Consider the following 22,854-nt stretch of genomic DNA (forward strand, 5'->3'; position numbering starts at 1 on the left):
GAAAAAGAAAAAGTTATAATTGTAAAAAATTCTTATATAAGCCAAAAACAATATAAAACAAAATAAAATATAAATCTGTCCCCTTTTTTCTTTTTTGGTAGAAAAATAAAATCTGTCCGTTCGTAAATGAGAAAAATAAATAAATATATAAAGGGGAAAAAAAAAGAAAAGAAAAAGCAAAAGCAAAAAATAATTTTAACGAACAGATTTTTTCTTTTTTTTTTTGGTCAATTGGCCAACGGAGGGGTACATAGAACTGAATCAGTGCGTCAAAACAATGAGTCCAAAATTCAGACTCTCTCTCTCTCTCTCTCTCTCTCACTATTCCTATTCCTGGGTTCAATACCTGCATTTTGCGGGGCCATGGTCTAGGGTTTCTGATCAGCTAGCGTTGTTTAGTGCCAAAGCGCCATGGCCTCCAAGTTCGTCTACTTCCTTTCCTGCTTCATTTTCCACCTCCGTTTCGCTCTCGCAGGTTTGTTCTCTCTCGTCAATTTCATGTTATTTATCTCCGATTACCGCAATTGCTCTTGTTTATAAGCTTTATTGATTTGATTGTACTGGCAAAAAATCATCCTTATGTATGAATGATTTTTGACTATCAATCTGTTTGGCTGCTAAGAAAACGATGGAATAGTACACATGGTATTATTGTTCGTTATATGCCTTAGAACGAAGTGAAAAGAGGATGTCTTTTTTTTGTTTATAACGTTAAAGTTACCGATACTTCTAAAAGCTTAAGCTGGATCGTGATTAATCATTGATCAGACAGTGTTCAGCTAATGCATGATTCATTATTATCAATGCTTCCCTAACTACATAAACCATATGCAAGCCTTGTGCAAAGCAAAATTACTGTATGCATTGGTAAACAGCATTCAATTACATAACAATCGCCCCAGTGAGTCTTGATAATTGGTACAAAGTTAAGTTAGCAGTTATTCCAAGGAACTTTAGCTGAGAGGTAATAGGTCGCATACACATGTGAAGAGTAATAGAGGCCATAAGATGTGAAGAACAAAAAATTGTATGCTTGAAAAAAGAACGAAATTCAGAATTCAGATTTATATTATAGGATAATTGCCTAAAGATATAGTTTATTACCTAGAATGGTCATGTTTAAAATGAAGAATAGTATGGGCCATGGATTGTATGATAATTATAAGGATTGCACGGTGGTCCTAACTTATAGGACTCCACTATCAATCATTGTACTTCTCTTAGTATCCACTTGAGTAATGTAGTGAGTCTTCACTGCCAAGATCCAAAAAATCCTTCCTGTACTTACATCAGGACAGTTGATGTTCCTTCATTTAAATGATATTATTAGGTGGCTTATTTGAATTCAAGCTAGGTTTTGAAAAAGTAAATACTAAAGAACTGAATTTAAGAAATGTAAATGCTAGAAATGAAAGAAGTATTTAAAGAGCGTCAGAGTTGGAAGTTGCACGTTGATTGTTAGAACTATCATAGTTTTAGAGCAAGAAGTTCTTTTATTGGAAAAATAAATGATACAGAAGAGAGTTATTTTATGCTGTTTCGTTCCAACATGGATTTTCAAGGTAAAATTTTCCGGAGTTAAGGAAAATGAAATTTCAATTGTAGAAAATATTATCTATGTATTTAGTGTCATCATAAAATTGCCTGAAATTGACTGTAACATGCCCATATACATTATATAGTTGAACTTTGGAAAACGAAAAATTCAAAAGAATTTCCATATAAAGGAATGTCCAGCATAATAACTTGTTTTTAGAATGTTATTTATGGTATCTTAATGTACCAGCTCATGGTAAATTGCATTTTTGTTATTAATTTCATTAAACTAAGAAAACTATATTGCTGCTTTTTTTGTGTTATTGACAACCTTTGTGCTGAAATAATTATCTGTCATCTTGTGAAGCCCATGGGAAAAAAATGGAGGGTGGTTTGATATTTTTGAAATTCCAAACTAGATGACCCAGAAGTATTTGGGCCTGATGCAAGCTAAGTGAACTGGGTGGCTGTTTGTATTGTGTAAATAATACAAAATCTCATGAGAAGCCTAATTTAGTACATTTTATTATTGAGTAAAGGTTCAAGTTGATTGTATTCAAGTTAATTAGTCCTCTCTCTCTCTCTCTCTCTCTCTCTCTCTCTCTCTACAAGAAATACAAATTTGTTAAAAGGGCACCAAGGGGCACCTGATTCATAAGCAAGGGTATATTTGATTTATTAATAATTCTGATATGCAGAAGACTGTATGAATTCTTTTGCGTAGTTTGGGATTGATGGTAATTTAACATGGAATCAAAGCCTAGTTGTCTGTATGGTCTGGTGTTCTTAAGCTTTTCTGTTTGATGGTAACTTAGCTTGTAGTACCATGCACAGGTCCATTTATATGGGCATGGTAATTTATTCAAAATGGTATTGCAAATATTTTATTTGGAAATAAATTGGTGTACACAGAATTTTATTTTTATCCAGAGAATTTTTGTAGTTTTAAGAAATGTTAATACTTAGACTGTATCATGTGGGTAACTTTTTATGCCTCTGATCCAGTTATGTCTATTTGATCTCACTTTGTCCTTTCTTGGAATCAAATTTACTTTGGAATTCTTTCAAACTTTTACTTATATTTATTTGTTTTTGTTTCTTTTCCCTTCTGGTTATGATTTTTTACCATCTTTGCTGTTGAAAAAATTTAGGACAGACGAGCTTGATGGAGTCAGTTCCAGATCTGCAGAATTCTATGTACAAGGTTGTTGATGGATATCCAAAAAAGTTGTAGATTTTTCCATTCCTTTTCCGAACAGGTAATGACTACGTTTTGTCTCTTTCAATTCTCTTTATGTATTTATTTTGTGGGTATTCTGTTTTTTGTGTGTTTGTTAATGCCTTCAAAGTGTTTGATTATTATTCTGTTTGAATGAGGTGGTTTGCTGTGTAATTTTATGCAATTTCATTTTTTTACTGTCGACCCCAGAATTTCACTAATACTTGTGGTGGTAATACATTCTGGATACAACAAAGAAGCAGAGAATGACGTTGGGTCTATAGAAGATGAAGTTTGGAGACTAGAATAGTTCTTAGAATGGAGACAGCTTTAGTTACTGATAAAGCCAGGAATTGATCGTCTTTTGATTTTTTTCAGGTTTAGTTGTTAATTCAAACTTCAAATGACAATGATTTAGTTGAGCTTGGAACAAATTTAATAATAATAATAATAATAATACTGAGGTTGGAATCTGTGATTAATGGAGTACTCCATCTATCTATCTTTCTTACCAAAATTACAGGAGTAAGATATGATTCTCGGTGTGACTTACCATGTCAGCTCAAACCCAACATGTTCAATTAGCAAGCATTTGAATGATCGAGAACGCTCTCCCCCCTGGACGGTCGTTTCAAATTTGAACAGATTCTCAGATCATAAAACCCCAAAATCCACCGTGCTGTCACCTGAGCCAAGAAAACCGTGAGTTTTTCTGTCATGCATTTTAACAAGCACCTACCCATCCACTGTATGAAAAGCTTGGGTGAACTTGGAACTGTGCAGGTGTGAATACTATGATTTGCATAAAGAGCTAGTTCCATACCAGGAGGCATGGTCTTGGCAAAAAAGCATTGTGAAGGAGAAAAAGGCTTTGATTGAAAAAAATACTGATTGTCCAGACACACTAATTGTTCTTCAGCATCAACCTGTATATACAATGGGTACAGGTAGTTCTGAGGAATTCTTGAACTTTGACATGAAGAATGCTCCTTATGATGTTTATCGAACTGAACGTGGTGGTGAAGTTACATATCATGGTCCCGGTCAGGTTATGGCTAAATTTTGCTGAGCGCATATCTAAATTTGATGTGTTTATATTTGCTTATATTGTCTTTGATGCTGTTAATGGCCTTTGCAAAAGATTATAATCTAGATAGAGCACAATTATCTCAAATGAAAAATTGCATGCTTGAAAGGAAAGAAGATGGTGACAAGGTATAAAATTTAATTCTACAAAAAATGATGATTATAAGTTGAGATAGTTTAACATGTGTGACCGTTAAGACTAATGTTCAGTAACCATGTTGTCTATGTGGTGACAAAGCTTAAATTTTAATTCGACAAAAATGATGATTATAAGGTGAGATAGTTTGACTTGTGTGACCATTAAGACTAATGGTTTCTAGAAAGTAATATATCTATATGTAGATAGAGATATAAAACTTATCTCCTTGAAACATCCTCTTTCCATTGTCTGAATTTCATAAGCATTTAGAGGTACTTTATTTTGTGCTTGCCTCCATTGATGAAGAAGAGATGAAGCTGATTCTTTTTTTCTTTTTTGATTGAGCATGTGAGCTAATTGTTTATCAAGGTCATTTTGTAGCTTTTTTGCCTGACATTTGAGGCATTTCTGTTACATTGTAGCTTGTTATGTACCCTGTTATAAATCTCCGAAACCACAAGATGGACCTTCATTGGTACCTCAGGGCACTAGAGGAGGTGGTAATTCGTGTTCTTTCTAAAACATTTTCTATCAAGGCTTCTCGGCTTGAGGGTTTCACTGGTGTTTGGCTTGGTATGCTTCTTAATCATTGCATGAAAGTTTTATTATTTGGTGAGATAAATGTTCTATCTCTCATGTACAGCTTCATATCCTTTTAAGTGCCCTCTTCACATCACCCACTTCTCTTGCAAACTTAGAGACTACAGCACTTTTAAATCCAGTTAAGACTTGATATTCACTGCAATAAACTTGATGTCAGCCTGTTTTAAACTTTGTATTGTACTTACAAAGTGTATGATGCGACACTTCTAAGTTCAGTTAAGACTTGATATTCACTGCAATAAATTTGATGTCAGCCTGTTTTAAACTTCGTATTGTACTTAAAAAGTGTATGATATGACATCAGATGCAAGTTGAACATCTCTGGGTTGTGGATTAGTATGATTAATTCCTTGTCTATCTAAGTTCATAGCTATGATATTAAAAGTACTTTATAACTGCATGATAGCATAGGTTAGAGGCTTTGATTAACATTGTATGCGGAATACATTTTATGGCCCATAGAAGAAAGAAGTGTGGATCAGTGATATGAGTGGCTGGTGATTTAGATCAAACTGCATTGCAGTATTATGCTATATATGGTTCCCTTTCTATAGTTTCTTGTGTTTATTCAAAAACTACAGCATTATCAATAGTATATAGGAGACACTACTTGAACAATAAGTTTAAGATCATAAATTCATAGTAGCTTCTATGGACCTGATGAATCAAGGACCCGGTTTAACATCAGTAATCTTTGTTTATTTATTTATTTATTATTTTGCTTCTTTCAGGAAACCAGAAATTGGCAGCAATTGGGATACGGGTAACCAAATGGATAACATATCATGGCTTAGCATTGAATGTGAGCACAGAGTTAACACCTTTTAACTGGATAGTCCCTTGTGGAATACGAGAACGCACAGTTGGAAGCATTAAGGGGTTGGTTGGAGAATGTCAATCAACTGGTCGTGGAAAAACAAATATACATGATCGAAGTGATAGCCAGTTGATTGATATTGCTCACAAGTCTCTGATTAATGAGTTTTCTGAAGTTTTTCAGCTTGATCTCCATCACAAAGTGTCTTCTTTTTGTCCTTTTCGTGAAGGAAAACCAGTAAATTCTCCTGCTGAGAAAGTAATTTAGTTGAGAAGATTGGACATAGAATGGTAGATTTCATCCTTATGCCTAGATTTTTGAAGGACCACATTATTATAGAGGCATTGCCGGTATGATGCCTAGATTTTGAAGGACCACATTATCATGGAGGCATTGCCGGTATGATGCCTAGATTTTGAAGGACCGCATTATCATTATTATTATTATTATTATTATTATTATTGATATATACTTTATACATATGGAGAATTGTCTCCACTATCCTGGACTATAATTTAAATGTAGGACTTCTTACTCCGCTGTTGGCTTTCATCAACTGCCCATAAAATTTTACATTTTAGATTTTATTTATTTATTTATTTCTCAAAACGAATTCCACAGCTCTCTTTGCTAAACTGACACCACCCTCCGTAGCCGTCTGTTGCTCCTCTACTCACCCAAAAACTGGGAATGTACTCAACAGCTCACTGGCACGAAATTCGTTTTCGCATTTCCCTTTCTAGGATTGTAACCCGACCAAAAGTTAGTTTAGGGTCCCAATGAAGATCAAATTTTTTTTTTTTCTGATATTATATAAATATAATGCTTTTGGATCTAGATAGAGTTTTCTTATTAATAACTCAAACAAATATTGGATTTTAGGAATTAAAGATGATAAATTTGCCATGGAATAATAATAATAATGGGGGCTTTTAAATGGTTTTGAACTTTGAAGAGGAAAAAATTGTGGGAAATTATGGTAAGATCTATCATTATAGCTAGAAAGTATTTGTACTGAATTTTAATTTTGGCATGGCCGTGGTTCTATTTTATAGGTGAATTTTGCATCACCATGGCTGTTGAACATTTGGAACAAATAAATGGTGGGGGAGGAGGTAATCAAGGAATCGAGGGTGGAGACTGAATAATTAACGAAAAGGCTATTGATGAAAAAGAAATGGTTAGGGTCAATGAAATCGGTTTAGGATTTTTTTTTTTTTTTTCAATTTTTTGTTTGCTTGTAAAAAGTCTGTTTAGGAGTTGGCGGTGGGAAATATGGGGAAGATGGCAGAGAAAGAAGTCCTGGACTTTAATTAGATTCTAATACACCGGAGGACAGAACTCTACTTATATATAATTTTCTATGGTGCGGCAATATATATATGTATAATCTTCTCCATTTTGATGTCTCAAATTTATAACTTTTTGATGTCTTAAATTTATAACTTTTCAGATATAAGTATGTAATTATCAATTAAATTAATTTTACTTGATATATCATGCAATATAGTGACATATATATATTTACATCATAGTATATGTGTATATATATACACACACAATTAATCTATAATACAAATGTCCATAAGTTAGAAATCATACAGAGACTACATATATTAAAACAGACTTTTATCATGGTAACATGATACTTTTACTGCTTGGAATTTATTTATTAATCTTTAAATTACTTTAAAGGCCGAAATTAAATATATATATATATATATATATATATAATTAAATACAAATTATTAGCTCTCTTTTAACATTAAATTTTTATTCACTGGCTTTTGATCATTTTAAGAGTTAGGATCAAGTAATGGCTTAATATAAATTCAATGATACACTAAAATTCTATTTGAGAAAAGTGAATCTTATAGAAATTTAGTAAACTATAAATACATTTATAAATATTATTTTTTCAAGTGATTCAATGATTAATAAATGAATTTTTTAAGGTAAAGCGATGATATCTACCTGGTGTGATCAATGATTATATCAGGTCATATTGATAGTTTTACCATCATAATTTTTTTTTTCCCCTATCTTTTGAATTGCATAAAAGAGTTGAGATTTAAAATACATTAATTAACACTGGATCCAAAAATAAATAATTTTTTTTAAATAAGATTTTAGTATGTCATTAAACGTATATTTTACCATTAATTGAATTTTGAATCTTAATTGTTAATGTGATTTAAAAGATAATAAAGAAAGAACTGATATTAAGCTATTTGGTATAACTTATGTAAAAAGAGCTTTTGACTGTAGAGATTTTTCAAATATAACTTATGTAAAAAAAAATTTTATTGAAAGCTGATGCGTGTTTGGTTGCTAGTTTAAAAAGTGCTTTTACCATTTATTTAATGCTCTTTTGACTTTTTCATATAAGTTTACTGTGGAGCTTTTGAAGAAGTATAAAATTTTAGCTTCTTAATTTTATGGGTTGAAAAAGCCTTTTTTCAGTCAAACACTTATTGTTATGTAGCCGAACACTTTTTTTCTAAGTATAAGAACTTATAACAATCAACAAGTGCTTTTTGCTAAAAGGTAAGTTATACCAAACAGAGGCTAAAACTATAAGGTCGTCATGATACAAGCTTACCACTATATACGTTAATATCGAATTAAACATCATATTTGAATTGAATGGAGGAAAAATGAGAAAAGAAAAGGAAAATAAAATATTTGTTAATAATTCTTGTTTTGATGATTGATGAATGAAAAAGAAAGGAAAATATATGAAAGTTAATAAATATTCTCATACTTTAATAATAAGGGTAATTATGAAATATTAAAAAAAATTATTAAAATGTTTAACCTTTAATCCTTTCCTTGAAAAATTGATTAAAATAAAAAAATTAGTTCCTTCTATTTCATTTTCTTTCCATCTCAGTTTAACTATCCAAATAAAAAATTTAAATATTTTCCTTCCTATACCTCTTCAATCGGAACCTTTATCTAGGCATTGTCGCTTATAAATTTTTTAATAACAGATTTATATTAATATATATTTATATTTATAATACAAGGTCTTTAATTATTTATGTACATAACTATGTCAACAGATTTTATTAACTTTTTTTAATTTAATAATCAATTTCAATTTTTTTCCCCCATTTTCATCCCTATATTTGAATTCATTGATGTTCCATATATTTTTTATATGACTTAAAGGATGATTATATATGTATATATATATATATATATATAAATTATTAGATGCGGTTATTCTGATTTTATAAAATTCGAATATCAACATCAGATCTTAGGCAATATTTTTTTCTGATGTGTATCCTAACTTTAATTAAGTCAAAATATCTTAATGGGAAAATAACTATATCTATATATATATATATATATATATATATATAAATTCTATTATCAGAATATCATGATGAAATTTCATGCGGATGCCAATGTTCCATAATATGTTGTCGAAAAATTTATCTCTTAATGTTTGTATGAAATTTCATTAGGATATCTAGGGGTGGGCAAAATCCAACCCAGTCCGTTCAATCCGTCCAATCCAATCAATTTTTAATGGTTTGGATTGGATTTTTACATCAATTGGATTCGATTGGATTCAAAATATTAGAAAGTGTATGGATTGGATTGGTTATGGATTGGAAATACAAATCTAATCCAATCCAATCCAATCCAAATAATATATTATATAATTAAAAAATTATATATTTTTTATTTTTTTATTTTTATATATTAATTTTTAACTTGTTTTTTTTATATATTAATTTTTAATATATATATTTTTTTACATTCCCAAATCCCAAATCGATTATTGAGTGAATGAATTTTGATGAATGTATTATTTTACATTCTAACAATTTTAATTTGATTTTGTAGGAGTGAGATGATAACATTAATGCTTGCTACTTGATAAGTGCAGGATGTGTATCATTTGCTACATTTTCTTCTTTATTTTCCATTGTAAACTATATTGTATTATTCTAATTGTATTTGATGTTTTGATAATTATAATTTATTATTTATATTTTATATTTGAAATTTTTTATTTGTTTTATATATTTATAAATTAATAAGTTTCAAACCGATCAACCAATCCAAACCAAACCGACCATAAATGGTTTGGCTTGGTTTGGATTTAATGTTTTAATGGTTTGATTTAGATTGTATATTAGAAAAACCGATAAGTATGGATTCGGTTGTATTTCAGTCCCAAACCGAACCAACCCAATACATGCCCACCCCGAAGGATATCCAAATTATATATACTATAAAATAATGGAACTCAATTTGGCTTCAAGTTAAAATGGTTTTCTCAAAAAGAAAAGAAAAAAAAAAACAATAATTGAGATATATGTAACACTCTGAGAAAATGCTGTGAATTCAAAATTTTGACCAAGATTGATCGTGGTTGATTAAGCGGGTTTTAAAGTTGACTTTTTACTGCAAGAGAAATTTTGTATTGACCAAGTTACTATAGTGAAGTACTTGTCAATACGAGTTCATAAACTAGTAGTACATCAAAATCGAAGCTAAGGTAAAAAAGTTATGGCCCATACAAGATGCGATCCGGACTGATTAGTGAGTCTGAAATTGACTTTTTATCTATATGGGTTTTGATGTTCATTCATATACTATATGGTAGTGCTCATTGCTATGAGTTTGTAAGCTAGTGGTACGTTCGATTTGGACCTATGGTTGAAATATTATGGGTTTGTAAAGTTGTATCTATCTTTCAAGACTAACAATATTTGGTAGTGAAAAGTGCCATGTGTCACATTTATATAGATTCCACATGTCACAATGAGAGAGGGACACATGTCACCCTTAATAAAAAAATTTATTATTTGCTTTTTGTTTTCTTTCTACCCCTCTCTCACTCATAGGTGCACCTCTCTCTCTCTCTCTCTCTCTCTCTCTCTCTCTCTCCCCCTCTCCCTCTTGAGTCCCTATCGAAATTCAACCTTCCGACCATTTGTATGATGCACGTGCCTACCATGGGTGGAGCCCATGAGATTTTCGGCCGACAGTAAGAATGGCAAGACAAATTGTAGCCGAATGTGCCCAAATCGGGCATCTATCACAGGCGATGGCTAAGCTGGTTTTCCGATGATCCGGCCACCTCCTGGCTAAGTTGATTCTCCTTTCCACCATTTTGGGACCTCTTGAGTTTGATTTTGAGCTCCATTCAGGTCAATTCCTTACCGTTTCAGAAATATGGTGAGTTAAACATTGGTTGAATTTTCCCGATCATTTTACACCATCGCCGACGGAATCGAGCCCAATAGAGGTTAGTATCATATTTCTCATATCTCAAGCTTTCTATTGATACTTTGTTTGCAAATTATGATGGTGTATTTGAAAAGTTGCCATTTTTGAATAAATTATTATATTAAATGTGAAAAATTGAATTAGATTGAATATATATATATACATGTTTATGTATATTTGTAAGTAAATATATTTTGTATATATATATATATATGTGTGTGTGTATACTATGGATATGTGTGTAGATTGATATATATATATATATATATATACACATTTTGAATATATGAATATATGTATATATATTTGTTGAAAGAATGTATATATATATATATATATATGAATATATGTATGTGAATATATAAATATACTTATTTATGAATATATAAGTAGGAATATGCATATATACTTGTTTGTGTATATTTATGTGAATACATAGGTATTTGTTAAAAGATTGTATATACATATATATATTTGTGTAAATGTGTGTATATATATATATATATATAGATATGTGTGTGTGTGTGTGTGTGTGTGTGTATATGCATGCGTGAGTGTATGCATGAGTGTTATTAAGTATATGTAAATATATATATATATATATACATACAGGTGTGTATGCACACATATATGCGTATATTTATGATGAATGTATAAATATTCTCCTATGGATGTTTATGGATATATTTGTTATGTTTAATTATAGTTATCTGCTAAATTTAAATTTGATATGTTATCTACAATTATATTGTCAGATTATGTCAGATTTTTAAATGGTTGTATTTGATTTCAGCTAATACTATGCATTATTCCAAATAAAGGTGTCTTTATATATATATATATATATATATATATGTTTTGTGTTATTTAAAATTCTAAAAAATATTATGTATGCTTTAAAAATCTAAGGAAATCATTATTTAATTTTACTATGTGAATTCTATATGATTTAAATATATTTGATGTACAAAATTTATATTTATGGTTTTAAAGAAATTAGTGTGCATAAAAATGTAACTTTGTATTTAAATATTTATGTTTTGGTTTTATAATGGTAAAAATTAAATTATTTAAATTGTTGGATTTATTTTGATGGTTTAAAAGAAGTATAGAATTTAATAGATTTAGTAAAAGTATATAAATCTGGTTGCATCTATTAAATTTCGATATTTATAATATTATAAGATTTTATAATTTTTAGATGCACTATACAGTACTGGTATTCTATATTATATTGTTGATTAGCATGCAAATATGTATGGCCATCTTATGAATGGTTGTTTATTATAGCTATCCTATGGATGCCATTAACTTGAAGGTTGATAAAAATATTGGATAGTGAGCATCAGCCGCCTCCTCTGGCCGCATGATGGTTGTTTATTATATTATGACTATTATGTTGGAACTATAAACCTAAAGGTAGGCAAGTATATTCCAAATATACGCACCAGCTGAAGGAAGGACTTCATAGCTCCAACCTAGTTTTGGTGCTTCAATGCTTACCTTATTATTATGAAAAAGGGGAAAGACTTTTTTAATAGATTAAAACGTGATTAAGGGGAGAGACCATTTGCACAGTAAGCATTAGCCGCCCCCTTCTTTGACTGTAGGATGACTGTTTGTTATATTATGGTTATGCATCAGTGTGTAAGTTATATTCATGGCTGTTCTTATGAGCTGTGATAAGAGAGGGAAAGAAATTATAATGCAGAGTGAGCATCAATCGTCTCCCTCCTTGGCCATTAGATGGTTGGTTATTATGGGTTAATGCACACATACATATGCCATCCTGTGCAAGTATAGTGTACAGTAAGTATCAGCCATCCTCCTCTCGGTTAAAGGGCGATTGTTGTAGCCATGATAAGTAGGGATGGGCATGGATTGAGTTGGTTCAGTTTTGGACCAAAGTACAACCCAATCCATACGTTTCGGTTTATCTAATATAGAACCCAATCCAAACCATTGAAGCGTTAAACCCAAACCAAACCAAATCATTTATAATCGATTTAAAGTCTATAAATATATAATATAAATTAAAAGTTTTTCCAAACATGAAATATAAATAATAAGTTATAGTTATCCAAATATAAAATACAATTAGAGTAATCCAACATAGAATAAAATATAAAATTGCAATTTATAATATCTAGCAACACTCATCAATGTTAAAATAAAATAAATAAATAAAAAAAACACTCTTCAATGGAAAATAAAGAAGAAAAGTAGCAACTGATACACATCGTGCACTTCATCAAGTAGCATGTATTAATTGTCAGGACCCGTCCAGAATTCCTTCCCTGGAACCCTAGACAAGCCCTGATCCCAGGGAAATACCACCGAACCTTCCAACGGAAAATCCGGCAGCACCTCCCCTAAGGGTAGGACTAACCAAAAATTTCCTGCACTGAAAACACACTTCTAAAAACATCCCCTTATTCCTCCCACGATACTACAAATTGATTCCATAAATTTCAGCACTTCAAAATAAATACAGTAATCCAGTGCAAAATAAATACAACAAGAGTGAAAGAAATATTACAATTGCAATAAAAGAAGAACAGGGTACTTCACGAACTAAAACAGCGAGGAAGATCGAGTCCGCTCCGAATGAACACCGACAACCTGGTACCTAGAGGAACGGAATTTAAGAGTGTGAGATGTTAATCATCTCAGTGAGTGACCCTATCTACTATAAAATATAATACCACGGTAATAACGTAGGTAAATAATAATTATTTGGAAATAATAATTTCTCTCAAAACCCTTACAATTCTCTCAGTTGGAAAAGTTCCCCTTTTAAAACCTTTTCACAAAACCCTTTGTTCGTATTCCCCGAAAACCAAGACATCAATTAATTCACTAAATATCAAATAGAATATAACAAGTCAAGCATCCGACAATTTTAATTTAAAGGAAATTAATTTATTGAATAATTAAGTAAAGAGAAAATTAAACCAATTTAAGATCCCCAACCAAATAAATACCAGAACAGTAATAATTATATTTTTAATTCCAATACAGTTTCAAAACATTTTATTTTTAAAACACAGTTCTGAAAAAAATCATTTGATGCACCCACTATATACCAGTGGCGCCAACAGTACCCAGCGTCCCGAGGTACCGCCAGACAGGAGATTATAGAAAGAAACTGGCATACGGTCGCGTGGCGTCCCACTGCGCCGCTGCTAACCTGGTGTCCCGGCCATGGGGGGTGGCCTATCCTCATCCGATGGCAACCACAGGACAACCTCATAATATCACTTGCGCGCTACTCACACCCACCTGCGCGCTAATCACAACCGTGTGCACACTAACCATATCACATATAAACAGAACACCAGTACGTGCACGGTGTATCTAAAAATCATAAACTCCACATATTTAATTTATATATAAAAACTCACGTTTTGCATAAACATAGCGGGTATATTCCATCCGCTTGAACCCAGAAATTCTCCACAATTTCTTTATAACCAACACCATAAATTCCATGATTTTCAAATCCACCAACTACCAAATCCACCAATTCAAATATTCACATTTTCCCAATAGCATAAATAATTCTCGAAATATAATAATTAAATCTCATAATATTTCATGGGCATATTTTATAAAAATTGGAGTCACCAACATAACCAAATATTTTCTTTGAAATATTTGAAAATCAAATCATGCCCAATTTAATATTAAAACCACAAGAATTTCAAAATTCTCAAACCCATGAAATAATTTCACATGGCATAAATTTATAAAATGCACATTTTCTTTAATCCAATAAATTTACCAATAATTCCACAATAAATCAAATAAATATTTGGCACATAGAATTTAAATTCCAAATATTCAAATCACACATAATAATCTCAGATTTAATTCCCGAAATTAATTTGAAGGTGGGTCACTCACCTGGAGCACGCAATTAACCCATGATCCACTATGGGATCAATTCCACGACTCACCGGTGCTCCTAGAACACAATTCACACACAGTCAAATAAATTAATATTTTAAGCGGGTAAATAATACCGGGTACCCGGGGGGTCAAACACAAACGTTAACCAAAATGGTTGAATAATATACCGAATCGAAGCTCGTGGAACGAGGAGCGCATTACCGGTCTCCATCGACCCCAATTCCGCCGGAGGTGGCCGGAATTTGGCTGGAAAGTTTTGGCCGATTTTCAATTCCTCGTATCTCGCAAACTGCTTCGAATTTTTGAGATTGGAGGCCATTTTTGAACTCAGAGGACCCAAAATAGGGGGAGAGGAGGCTTAATTCGGACTGGGCTGGCCGGATTACGGCGAAATCGCCGAAAAAATTTCCACCCACCGCCGCGACTTCGCCGGCCCGATCTGGGCACGTCGCCGGACGGCCGGTCGCCAAATTTGGCTGGTGAGCTCACCGACGTGTGGGCTTGGATGGTGGCCAGCGCGTGTAGCGTATGGGTGGCCGGAATTTGAAAAACACGGGAGAGAGAGAGACGACGGGAGGGAGAGAAAGCTGTGCGTTTTACTTGTCTCTGTCGGGCTCGGGGAAGAAGAAGGAAAGGAAGGGAAAAGAAAGGGAAGGGTGTTTTCCCACGTGGGGAAAAGAAAAGAAAAAGAAAAAAAGAAAAGAAAAAGGAAAGAAAAAGAAAAAGAAAAAGGAAAATAAAAAGAAAAAATTAAAAATAATCAAATAATATTAATAATAATATTATTATTTAAAATAATAATAAAAATAATACAGTATTTGAAAAACTCTACAGATCCATAACTTTCAAACCACATATCCAAATCGGACGTGCCGCTAGTCTACGGACTCATATCGACGAGCACTTCACAACCATGCATGAGTCAAAGCTCAACCTTGCATGAATAAAAAGTCAACTCCGGCAACCCTTGAACAGTTTGGACCTCAACTTGTTTTGCTCATAACTTTCAAACCGTAGCTCCGTTTTCAACGTGCTACTAGTTTACGAACGCGTGCCAACGTGTACTTCGTAACAGTACCTCAGTCAACCTAGAATTCCAATCAGATCAAAAAGTCAACTTTTGACCCCTTCGGTCAACGGTCAACAATTAACCTCGATCAACGTGCAAAAATTCCGACATGGTTCGGGACAGGGTGTTACATTAATAGTCATCATCTCACTCCTAGCTGGTGGTGCTGTAAGTTTTCAATTTGATGGTTGTGTGTGTGATGGTCGAATTGAAACTTGGTTAATGATTATGGTGGTGGTGCGGCAACAAGACATGTAAATGTTTAGGGTTTCAATTTCATTTAGGAATTGAGAATATGTTAAAAAAATATATATTAAAAATTAATATATAAAAATGAAAAAAATATATAGAAAATATATAATTTTTCAATTATATAATATATGATTTGGGTTGGATTGGATTTATATTTCCAACCTAATAACCAATCAAATCCTAATAATTTATGATATTTTGAATCCAATCCAACCAATAAATGTAAAAATCCAATCCAAACTACTAAAAATGGATTAGATTGGTTGGTTTGAACAGGTTGGATTGGATTTTGTCTACCCCTAGCAATCAGTATTGTGGGCTGCCAAGGTAACCGATTGTAGGTTTTTCTCTTTAACCTCCACATCAGATAGTACTAGGGATGCCGAATATTGTCCGACACCAGCAATATATCATATGGTGCATCAAATACCTTTTTCACACACACACACACACACACATATATATATATATATATATATATCATATTATGTCTGTATGTATCACTTCGTATGGGGCAATGACTCGATCTAGCTTATAAATAGTTTCATCTTGTAACTCTGCTGCCTACGCGACCAGTGAGTTAGAGGGTCACTATAGCAACAACCTTGGACCGTATCGATAATAGTGTATTTGTGACAGCTGATATCATAAGATCGTGCATTCGTATATTATTGCAAATTATTATTGTATTTATTATGATTACTTTTATTGTTATTATCATGTATTATTATTATTATTATTCGGTAGTCTTCGAATAAGTGTTACACCCTTCGAGCAAGTATCATAGCCTTCAGTGAAGTATGATGGCTTTCAGACAAGTGTGGTAGTCCTCAGACAAATTGTACTATTATTATTATTATTATTACTACTAATATTACTAATATTATTATTGTTTTTTTATCATCCTTTTATATAATTTATGTATTTGGTATGTTCGTAAAGTGATATATAAAATATGGTACTGTACTAAGTAGGTGGTATGGGTAGGCTTGTTCAACAAACCCGCAAACCCGACCAACCCGACCCGACCCCGATCCAATCCAAAAATAGAAAAAACCAATGTAAGTGGGCGAGTTGCGGGTTGGTTTTTTTTCAAGCCGAGTCCATCAGGTCGGATTTCGGGTTATAAATTTAAAACCCACTAAAACCCATGCATAACCCCAGCATATGCAGATAATTTTGACCTGGGCACACGTACACACTATTACTGAGTACTAACACACAGATGTAAAGGAAGGCAGGGAAAAAAATAAAAAAATAAAAAAGTAAAAATTTAAATGGGCTTTTGTTATGGGCTAAAAAAAAGAGTAAAAGTTTAAAAAGTAACAGTTTAAATGAATATTTGTCATGGCTGAAAAAAAAAAAGTTTTTTTTTAAAACAATCACATGTTTCAAGTTGAAACTTTCAACCCCTTTTCTATGCCCTAAGTTGACTTTGCTTTTCTCTCAGCCTCCATCGAGTCTCCTCCAGTCAACCTTATCATCTTCCCCTATCTTAGATCAAGACTTTACTATTTCTACCATCTCCTTCATCGGCCTTTTCTTCATCGAAACAAGATCTCTTTAGCCTTTTCTTCTGGTATAGTTTCCAAAAATTTATTGTTTTGTCTATTCACTCTTGTCAAGTTGTCATTTTATTTACTGCAAATTCAATGGATCTTGAAGTGATGTGTAGCTTAGTTTTGAAAAACATTCTTCACTTTTGTTCTTACTTTACAATTGCTTTGCCATAAATTCTTCAACTTTGATCTTTTAGTTATTTCCTTGATATAAACTGGTACATGCATTTGCGAATGCTATAGGAAACAAAAGTTTGATTAGATTTATTAAAAACTCAAAACTGAGAGGTTAGGTTTCAGTAGAATAGTAAAAATCAGTCCAACCCGATTATTATTAGGTTGGATTGGATTGGGTTGTGATGGGTTATAGGGTTGGATCAGATGGAAACCCGATCAACTCGACTTGGTCGGGTCTGTAATTATTTTTCTTCCAACCCGACTGACCCGACCCGTGTACACCTCTAAGTATGGGTAGACATGAATATTTAAAAGTATTCTTTGTTTATTAAATTATTTCTAGTATATGTATATTTTTATACTTTGTTATTGAAGTGCTGCCTTTTGTAGAATCTTTTGTAGTGAGGCGGGAAGAATAAGGTGACGCCTTTTTACAAGTGTGTGTTTTGTGCAAAGAATTTTATAACATGTCCAACCGTTAAGGGTAATATTGCTGAAGTTTTCATTGGAAGATCCGATAGGATTTTTCTGGAATCAGAGCTTATCCAGGACTCCGGTAAAGGATTCTAGATAGGTCCTGACATATATGCAAATTGTGGTCTTTAAATTGAAAAAATATTTTAATAAACATTAAAATGGTGTTACTTTAATTTATGTTTCTTAATTTCTGCCAAAATAGTCATGACATTTAAGTAGAAAATTATTGTAATATTAACTTTTTAATTTTTATAGCTTTGATTTTTATTATTATTTCAATTTAGAATATATACTTGAACAAAATTTATGGCATAGTAGTTGTTTAGAGAGTAATACTCTTGAGAACATATTCCCAATGTAAGGCAAAAAAGTTTTGATGTGCCAAATGTTGAAGGTATGATTTAACATTAAAACCCAACAAATAGTCTTAATTGGGAAGTGTCAATCTTTGTGGAAAACTAAGATTTCTTGGGAAGTTAACTTTTCTTGCACTTTGAATGATTTTGGAAAGATAAAAAAGGTAGGTCTATTGAAAATCTAATTCTCATGATTTAAGAAAAATATAGTAGAGAGTAAATCCTTTTAAAATAGTGTCATTATATATATATATATATATATTTAAGAAATTCTGCTTGCAATACCTTAAGGATTTTATGTATCTCCCATGTTCAAAATTCAACCTCTACCCCTAAGCCTTTTATGTCTTTTTGCAAATTTTAATTTTTCATTTAAAATAAAAAATAAAAATAAAAATAAAAAAAACCTTTTTCCTCCAATATGTAGCATCCTCCTGTGAAGGTGGCATTGCCGATCTATGGTGACTACTCTTTTTTTTTTTTTTTTCAAAACAAAAAGGAATAGTGATAGAGAACCTTTACAGCATGTTTGGGTAAAGGTAAAGTTAGTGGGAATCTAATTTTCTTGGGAAAGTGATAACTTTTTTTTGTTTGGATATTTATTGTGAAGTGAAAAAGTGTGGGTCCAGGGAATCAGATTCCCACCAATATAGGAAAATATGTGGAAAAGTTGTTTCCATCTATATAGGTGTCATTTTGAGAATTCCAAAGAAAATAGTTTTAATTTTTTTTTAAAATACATATTTACCCTTAATTTATTATACAATATTAAATTTAATTACTTCTCAATCTCAACTTTCCCATTACTCACCAAACAAATCAAAAAAAAAAAAAATAATTTTCAGGAAACAAAATCCTAGGAATCAATTTTCTTCTTAATGTTGACACTTCCCAAACACCCCGTTAAAGTTTTTTTTTTTTTTTTTTTTAAATCTATGGAGTGTTTCAATTAATACATAATAATTAACTGAGAAAGAGAAGAAATAAAAAACTTGTTTCGTTAGAGCTTTGCTAGCATTGGAGAACGATTAGGTCCTCATTGTAGGTATGTTAGATCTTGAAGGCAAGGTGACAACAACTTTTTTTGGTTGTGGAGGCAATGGCTACTGTTGCTAAATGTATAAAACCCTAACTCTAATTAAAGAAACAAAGAAATAAAGAAAGAAGAAGGTGAAAGGGGCTTTTGGTGAGTTAATATGTAGGGGACTGTATAGAGTCCAAATAGATTTGTAAAAGGAAAGTCTTATCTACATTACTAGTTTAATATGTAGGAGACTATATAGAGTCCAAATAGAATTGTAAAAGAAAAATGTTATCTACATTACAAAACATGTTACCTGCACTACATGTTTTTACACACCACTTTAAAATTTATTTTTGCTAGGTACACTAATAATTTGTATCTATTTTACTTTAAAATTAAACTTATGTACATTACAGTGCATAATAACCCTTAATACCCTTACCTAAATAAGACAATAAAATAAAATAAAAAATTATCCCCAATTTGTATTTTGGGATTATGGTTCTAAATAGAAGAATAAAATCACCATGCCCGCTCTCTTCTTCTTCTGCACCCTAACACCCAACCAAAAATTAACTATGTAACTCAGTTAGAAAAGAAACGAAAAGACCCAAAAAAAAAAAAAAAAAAAAATGAAAAGAAAAGTATTTCAAGTTTCAGTAACCTTCTTCTTAACCCAACCAAAAATTAATTGTGTAACCCAGTTAGAAAATAAGTGAACCAAAAAAATTAGAAAAGAAATTAAAAAGAAAATAGTAAAAGTATTTTAAGTTTCAGTAACCTTCTTCTTCACCCAACCAAAGATTAATCATGTAACTCAGTTGCAAAAGAAAATGAACAAAAAAAAAAAAAAAGATAAAAAAGGTAAAAGTATTTCATGTTTCAGCAACCTTATTCAGTAATTGACATAAAAGAGGACAACCAATCAAGCATGCGCTCATGTCGTCATACGAAGCATTTGTTAGTACTTTTAGATTAGGAATTGTACTATTTGACCACTCCACCAAAATTCTTCGTCGCTTTCCCGGAGCGAATTGGAAATAGATATTTTCCAATAGGGATGGTAATCGGGTTGGGTATGGGTTATCTTAATCAGGTATCGGATCGAGTTGGATTTTTTTAATTTTATAGCCTAATCAAGTTGGGACGGTCGGGTTTGAGGAAACCCATTGAGTATTTTGTGGAAAATATAATAGATTTTTCTTTTTTCTTTTTTTAGTTTTATGCACATTTTAATTAGGTTGGGACAGATTGGGTTGGGTAACCCATCGAGTCAGATAAGGTAAAACTCGATTAGCAAGGGAAGCAGGTCAGGGTAATTATCATGGGTTTTTATAAGGTCAAGTCGGGTAAAACCCGAATAGCAAAGGTATCAAATCTAGGTAATTATGATGGGTTTTTTCGAGTCGAGTCGGGTTTTCTAAAACTTCAGATAAACTCGACTCGATTTGCCAAGGCCCAAGACTACTATTTCCTAGGGCCCAAAACTATGTAAGACATGCAGGAATAAAGTGACAAATGAGAATATGTTGGCGAAACTAACATTTATTCACTTGCAACTCCACCATTATTATATGATTTTTCCTAAATCATTAATATGATTTGGGTTTATCTATTTTTTTTTTTAAAATTGTAAAAGAGATAAATGTAGAGTTAATTGTGAAAGGGATTGGTATTTTAGTTGTAGTATATTTAACGATTTTTTTTTTCCTCTAATCCTTAAGGCTATTTAAGAAATTTTATTAATAAGTATTGTTGAAATACTAACGAATTATTAAAATTGTAGTGCGGCTAACATGTGTTATAGTGTGAATAGAACTAGCCATTGTAAAAAAGAACTCTCTTTGTTTTTGAAAACAAATTTATCCTCAATTAAACGGTATTATTAATTTAATTATTTCCAAGTCCTGAACATTCCAAACAGTAGAATATGAAACCAAATACATGGGAACTATATTTGTAGCATATCAAAACTAATAGTTTGGATATAACAATAACTAAATTAAGATATCCATATGTGTATATATATATGTATGTATGTTTATATATATATATATATATAAAGGAAAAGTTATTGTGTAATTTTAGATAATAGATTTATTGTTAAAAAAAATTGAACTTTTTACTTTGAAATATAAAATTAACTCAAACTAAAAACACAAAAAGCTTACTTCGATGTATTGAATTGAACAATATTTTAATTACAAACTTATAAAAATGAAATTGCATCCAAAGCAGAATTTACTGAATGATATAATTTCATTTTTTTTTATTCGATCCATATATGCTATTGATATATACACTAAAACATCGATAGATGAATCATCTTGCTAAATAAATAAAATTATTCGATCGTAACTTGAACCAATATATTAAGAGTCTGTTTAGCAGAGTTTTTTTTGTTTGCTTAAAAGTTCTATTTGAGGGTTAAAAGCTCTTTTATAAAAAAACAGAGGTGTTTGACAAAAATTAAAAAGTACTTATTGATCAAAAAATGAAATTTTTTAAGCTATTTTAGAACAACTCAAATTTTAAGCTTCTCTAAAAAATATTTTTTTTTACTTTATATGAAAATTTAATGAACATTTAATGCAGTTTTTTTATTTACAACCAAATACTTATTAGTTTTTTAATAAAAATTTTTTTTTAGAAAGATCTATTATACAAAGCTTTATAGATTAAAGTTCTACTTTCATTAACTATATTAAACGGACCCTAAATGAATAAAAATTTTAAATGTATAAGATAATAATTTTAAAAAAAAATTCTTTTAGGACCCATTGAATATGTAAACTAATATTTGATTAAAATTATAAGAAATAAATAATATATACATTAAACATGCATAATAAAAAAAAATTACATAATAGCTTTTATTTTTTTTTTATTTAACTTTTTTTCCCAAATATGCCCATAATTTTTTTTTTAATGTTTTTACCAAGATTAAAAAAAGAAAAAAGAAAAAGGAAATAAGATTTTAAATAAGAATTGATCAATTAATCTACTGATCCAAAATCAGAAGTAGTTTTCTAGAAGTAAAGGTCAAAAGTTAGCAAAGTCAACAATTTTTGCATTTATTAGTGAGATTTCTTACATTAATAGACTTCTCTGTATGGTGAAATTATCTATTAATTCATTTATTTTTCTTTATTTGTTGATTGAGTGGTGATCAATTGCATCATTGTATATTTAATTTGATTTATCTTTTCATTATTAATATATATTGTATAATTAGTAAAATTATTTCTCAAAAATAGTATAAAATATATTCTTTTTAAATTAATAAATATTTATTTATTGAAAAATAAATAAATTACTTATTTATCAATAAATAAATAACTCTTTTAAATGAATAATTTTTTGTAGTCCCATTAA

At 31.0% G+C, this 22,854-nt stretch overlaps 1 protein-coding gene across 6 annotated transcripts; it reads left to right on the forward strand.

Annotated features, from left to right (window-relative positions):
* Positions 1–251: 251 nt before the first annotated feature.
* Positions 252–6,013, forward strand: LOC107417368 (octanoyltransferase LIP2p2, chloroplastic). 6 transcript variants are annotated; one of them, XM_048472764.2, is made up of 7 exons: positions 252–475; positions 2,688–2,795; positions 2,966–3,133; positions 3,279–3,457; positions 3,539–3,803; positions 4,403–4,553; positions 5,315–6,013. In XM_048472764.2, the coding sequence occupies exons 4-7, from the start codon at positions 3,288–3,290 to the stop codon at positions 5,665–5,667; spliced, it is 939 nt and encodes a 312-aa protein (XP_048328721.2). In that variant the 5' UTR covers positions 252–475; positions 2,688–2,795; positions 2,966–3,133; positions 3,279–3,287; the 3' UTR covers positions 5,668–6,013. The 6 variants fall into 6 exon arrangements, with proteins under 6 accessions (XP_048328721.2, XP_048328722.2, XP_048328725.2 ...); XM_048472765.2 differs by having other exon boundaries at positions 3,013–3,133; XM_048472768.2 differs by having other exon boundaries at positions 2,693–2,795.
* Positions 6,014–22,854: the final 16,841 nt, after the last annotated feature.

Source organism: Ziziphus jujuba, chromosome 4 (genome assembly GCF_031755915.1).
Source record: "Ziziphus jujuba cultivar Dongzao chromosome 4, ASM3175591v1".
Classification (NCBI taxonomy): domain Eukaryota; kingdom Viridiplantae; phylum Streptophyta; class Magnoliopsida; order Rosales; family Rhamnaceae; genus Ziziphus; species Ziziphus jujuba.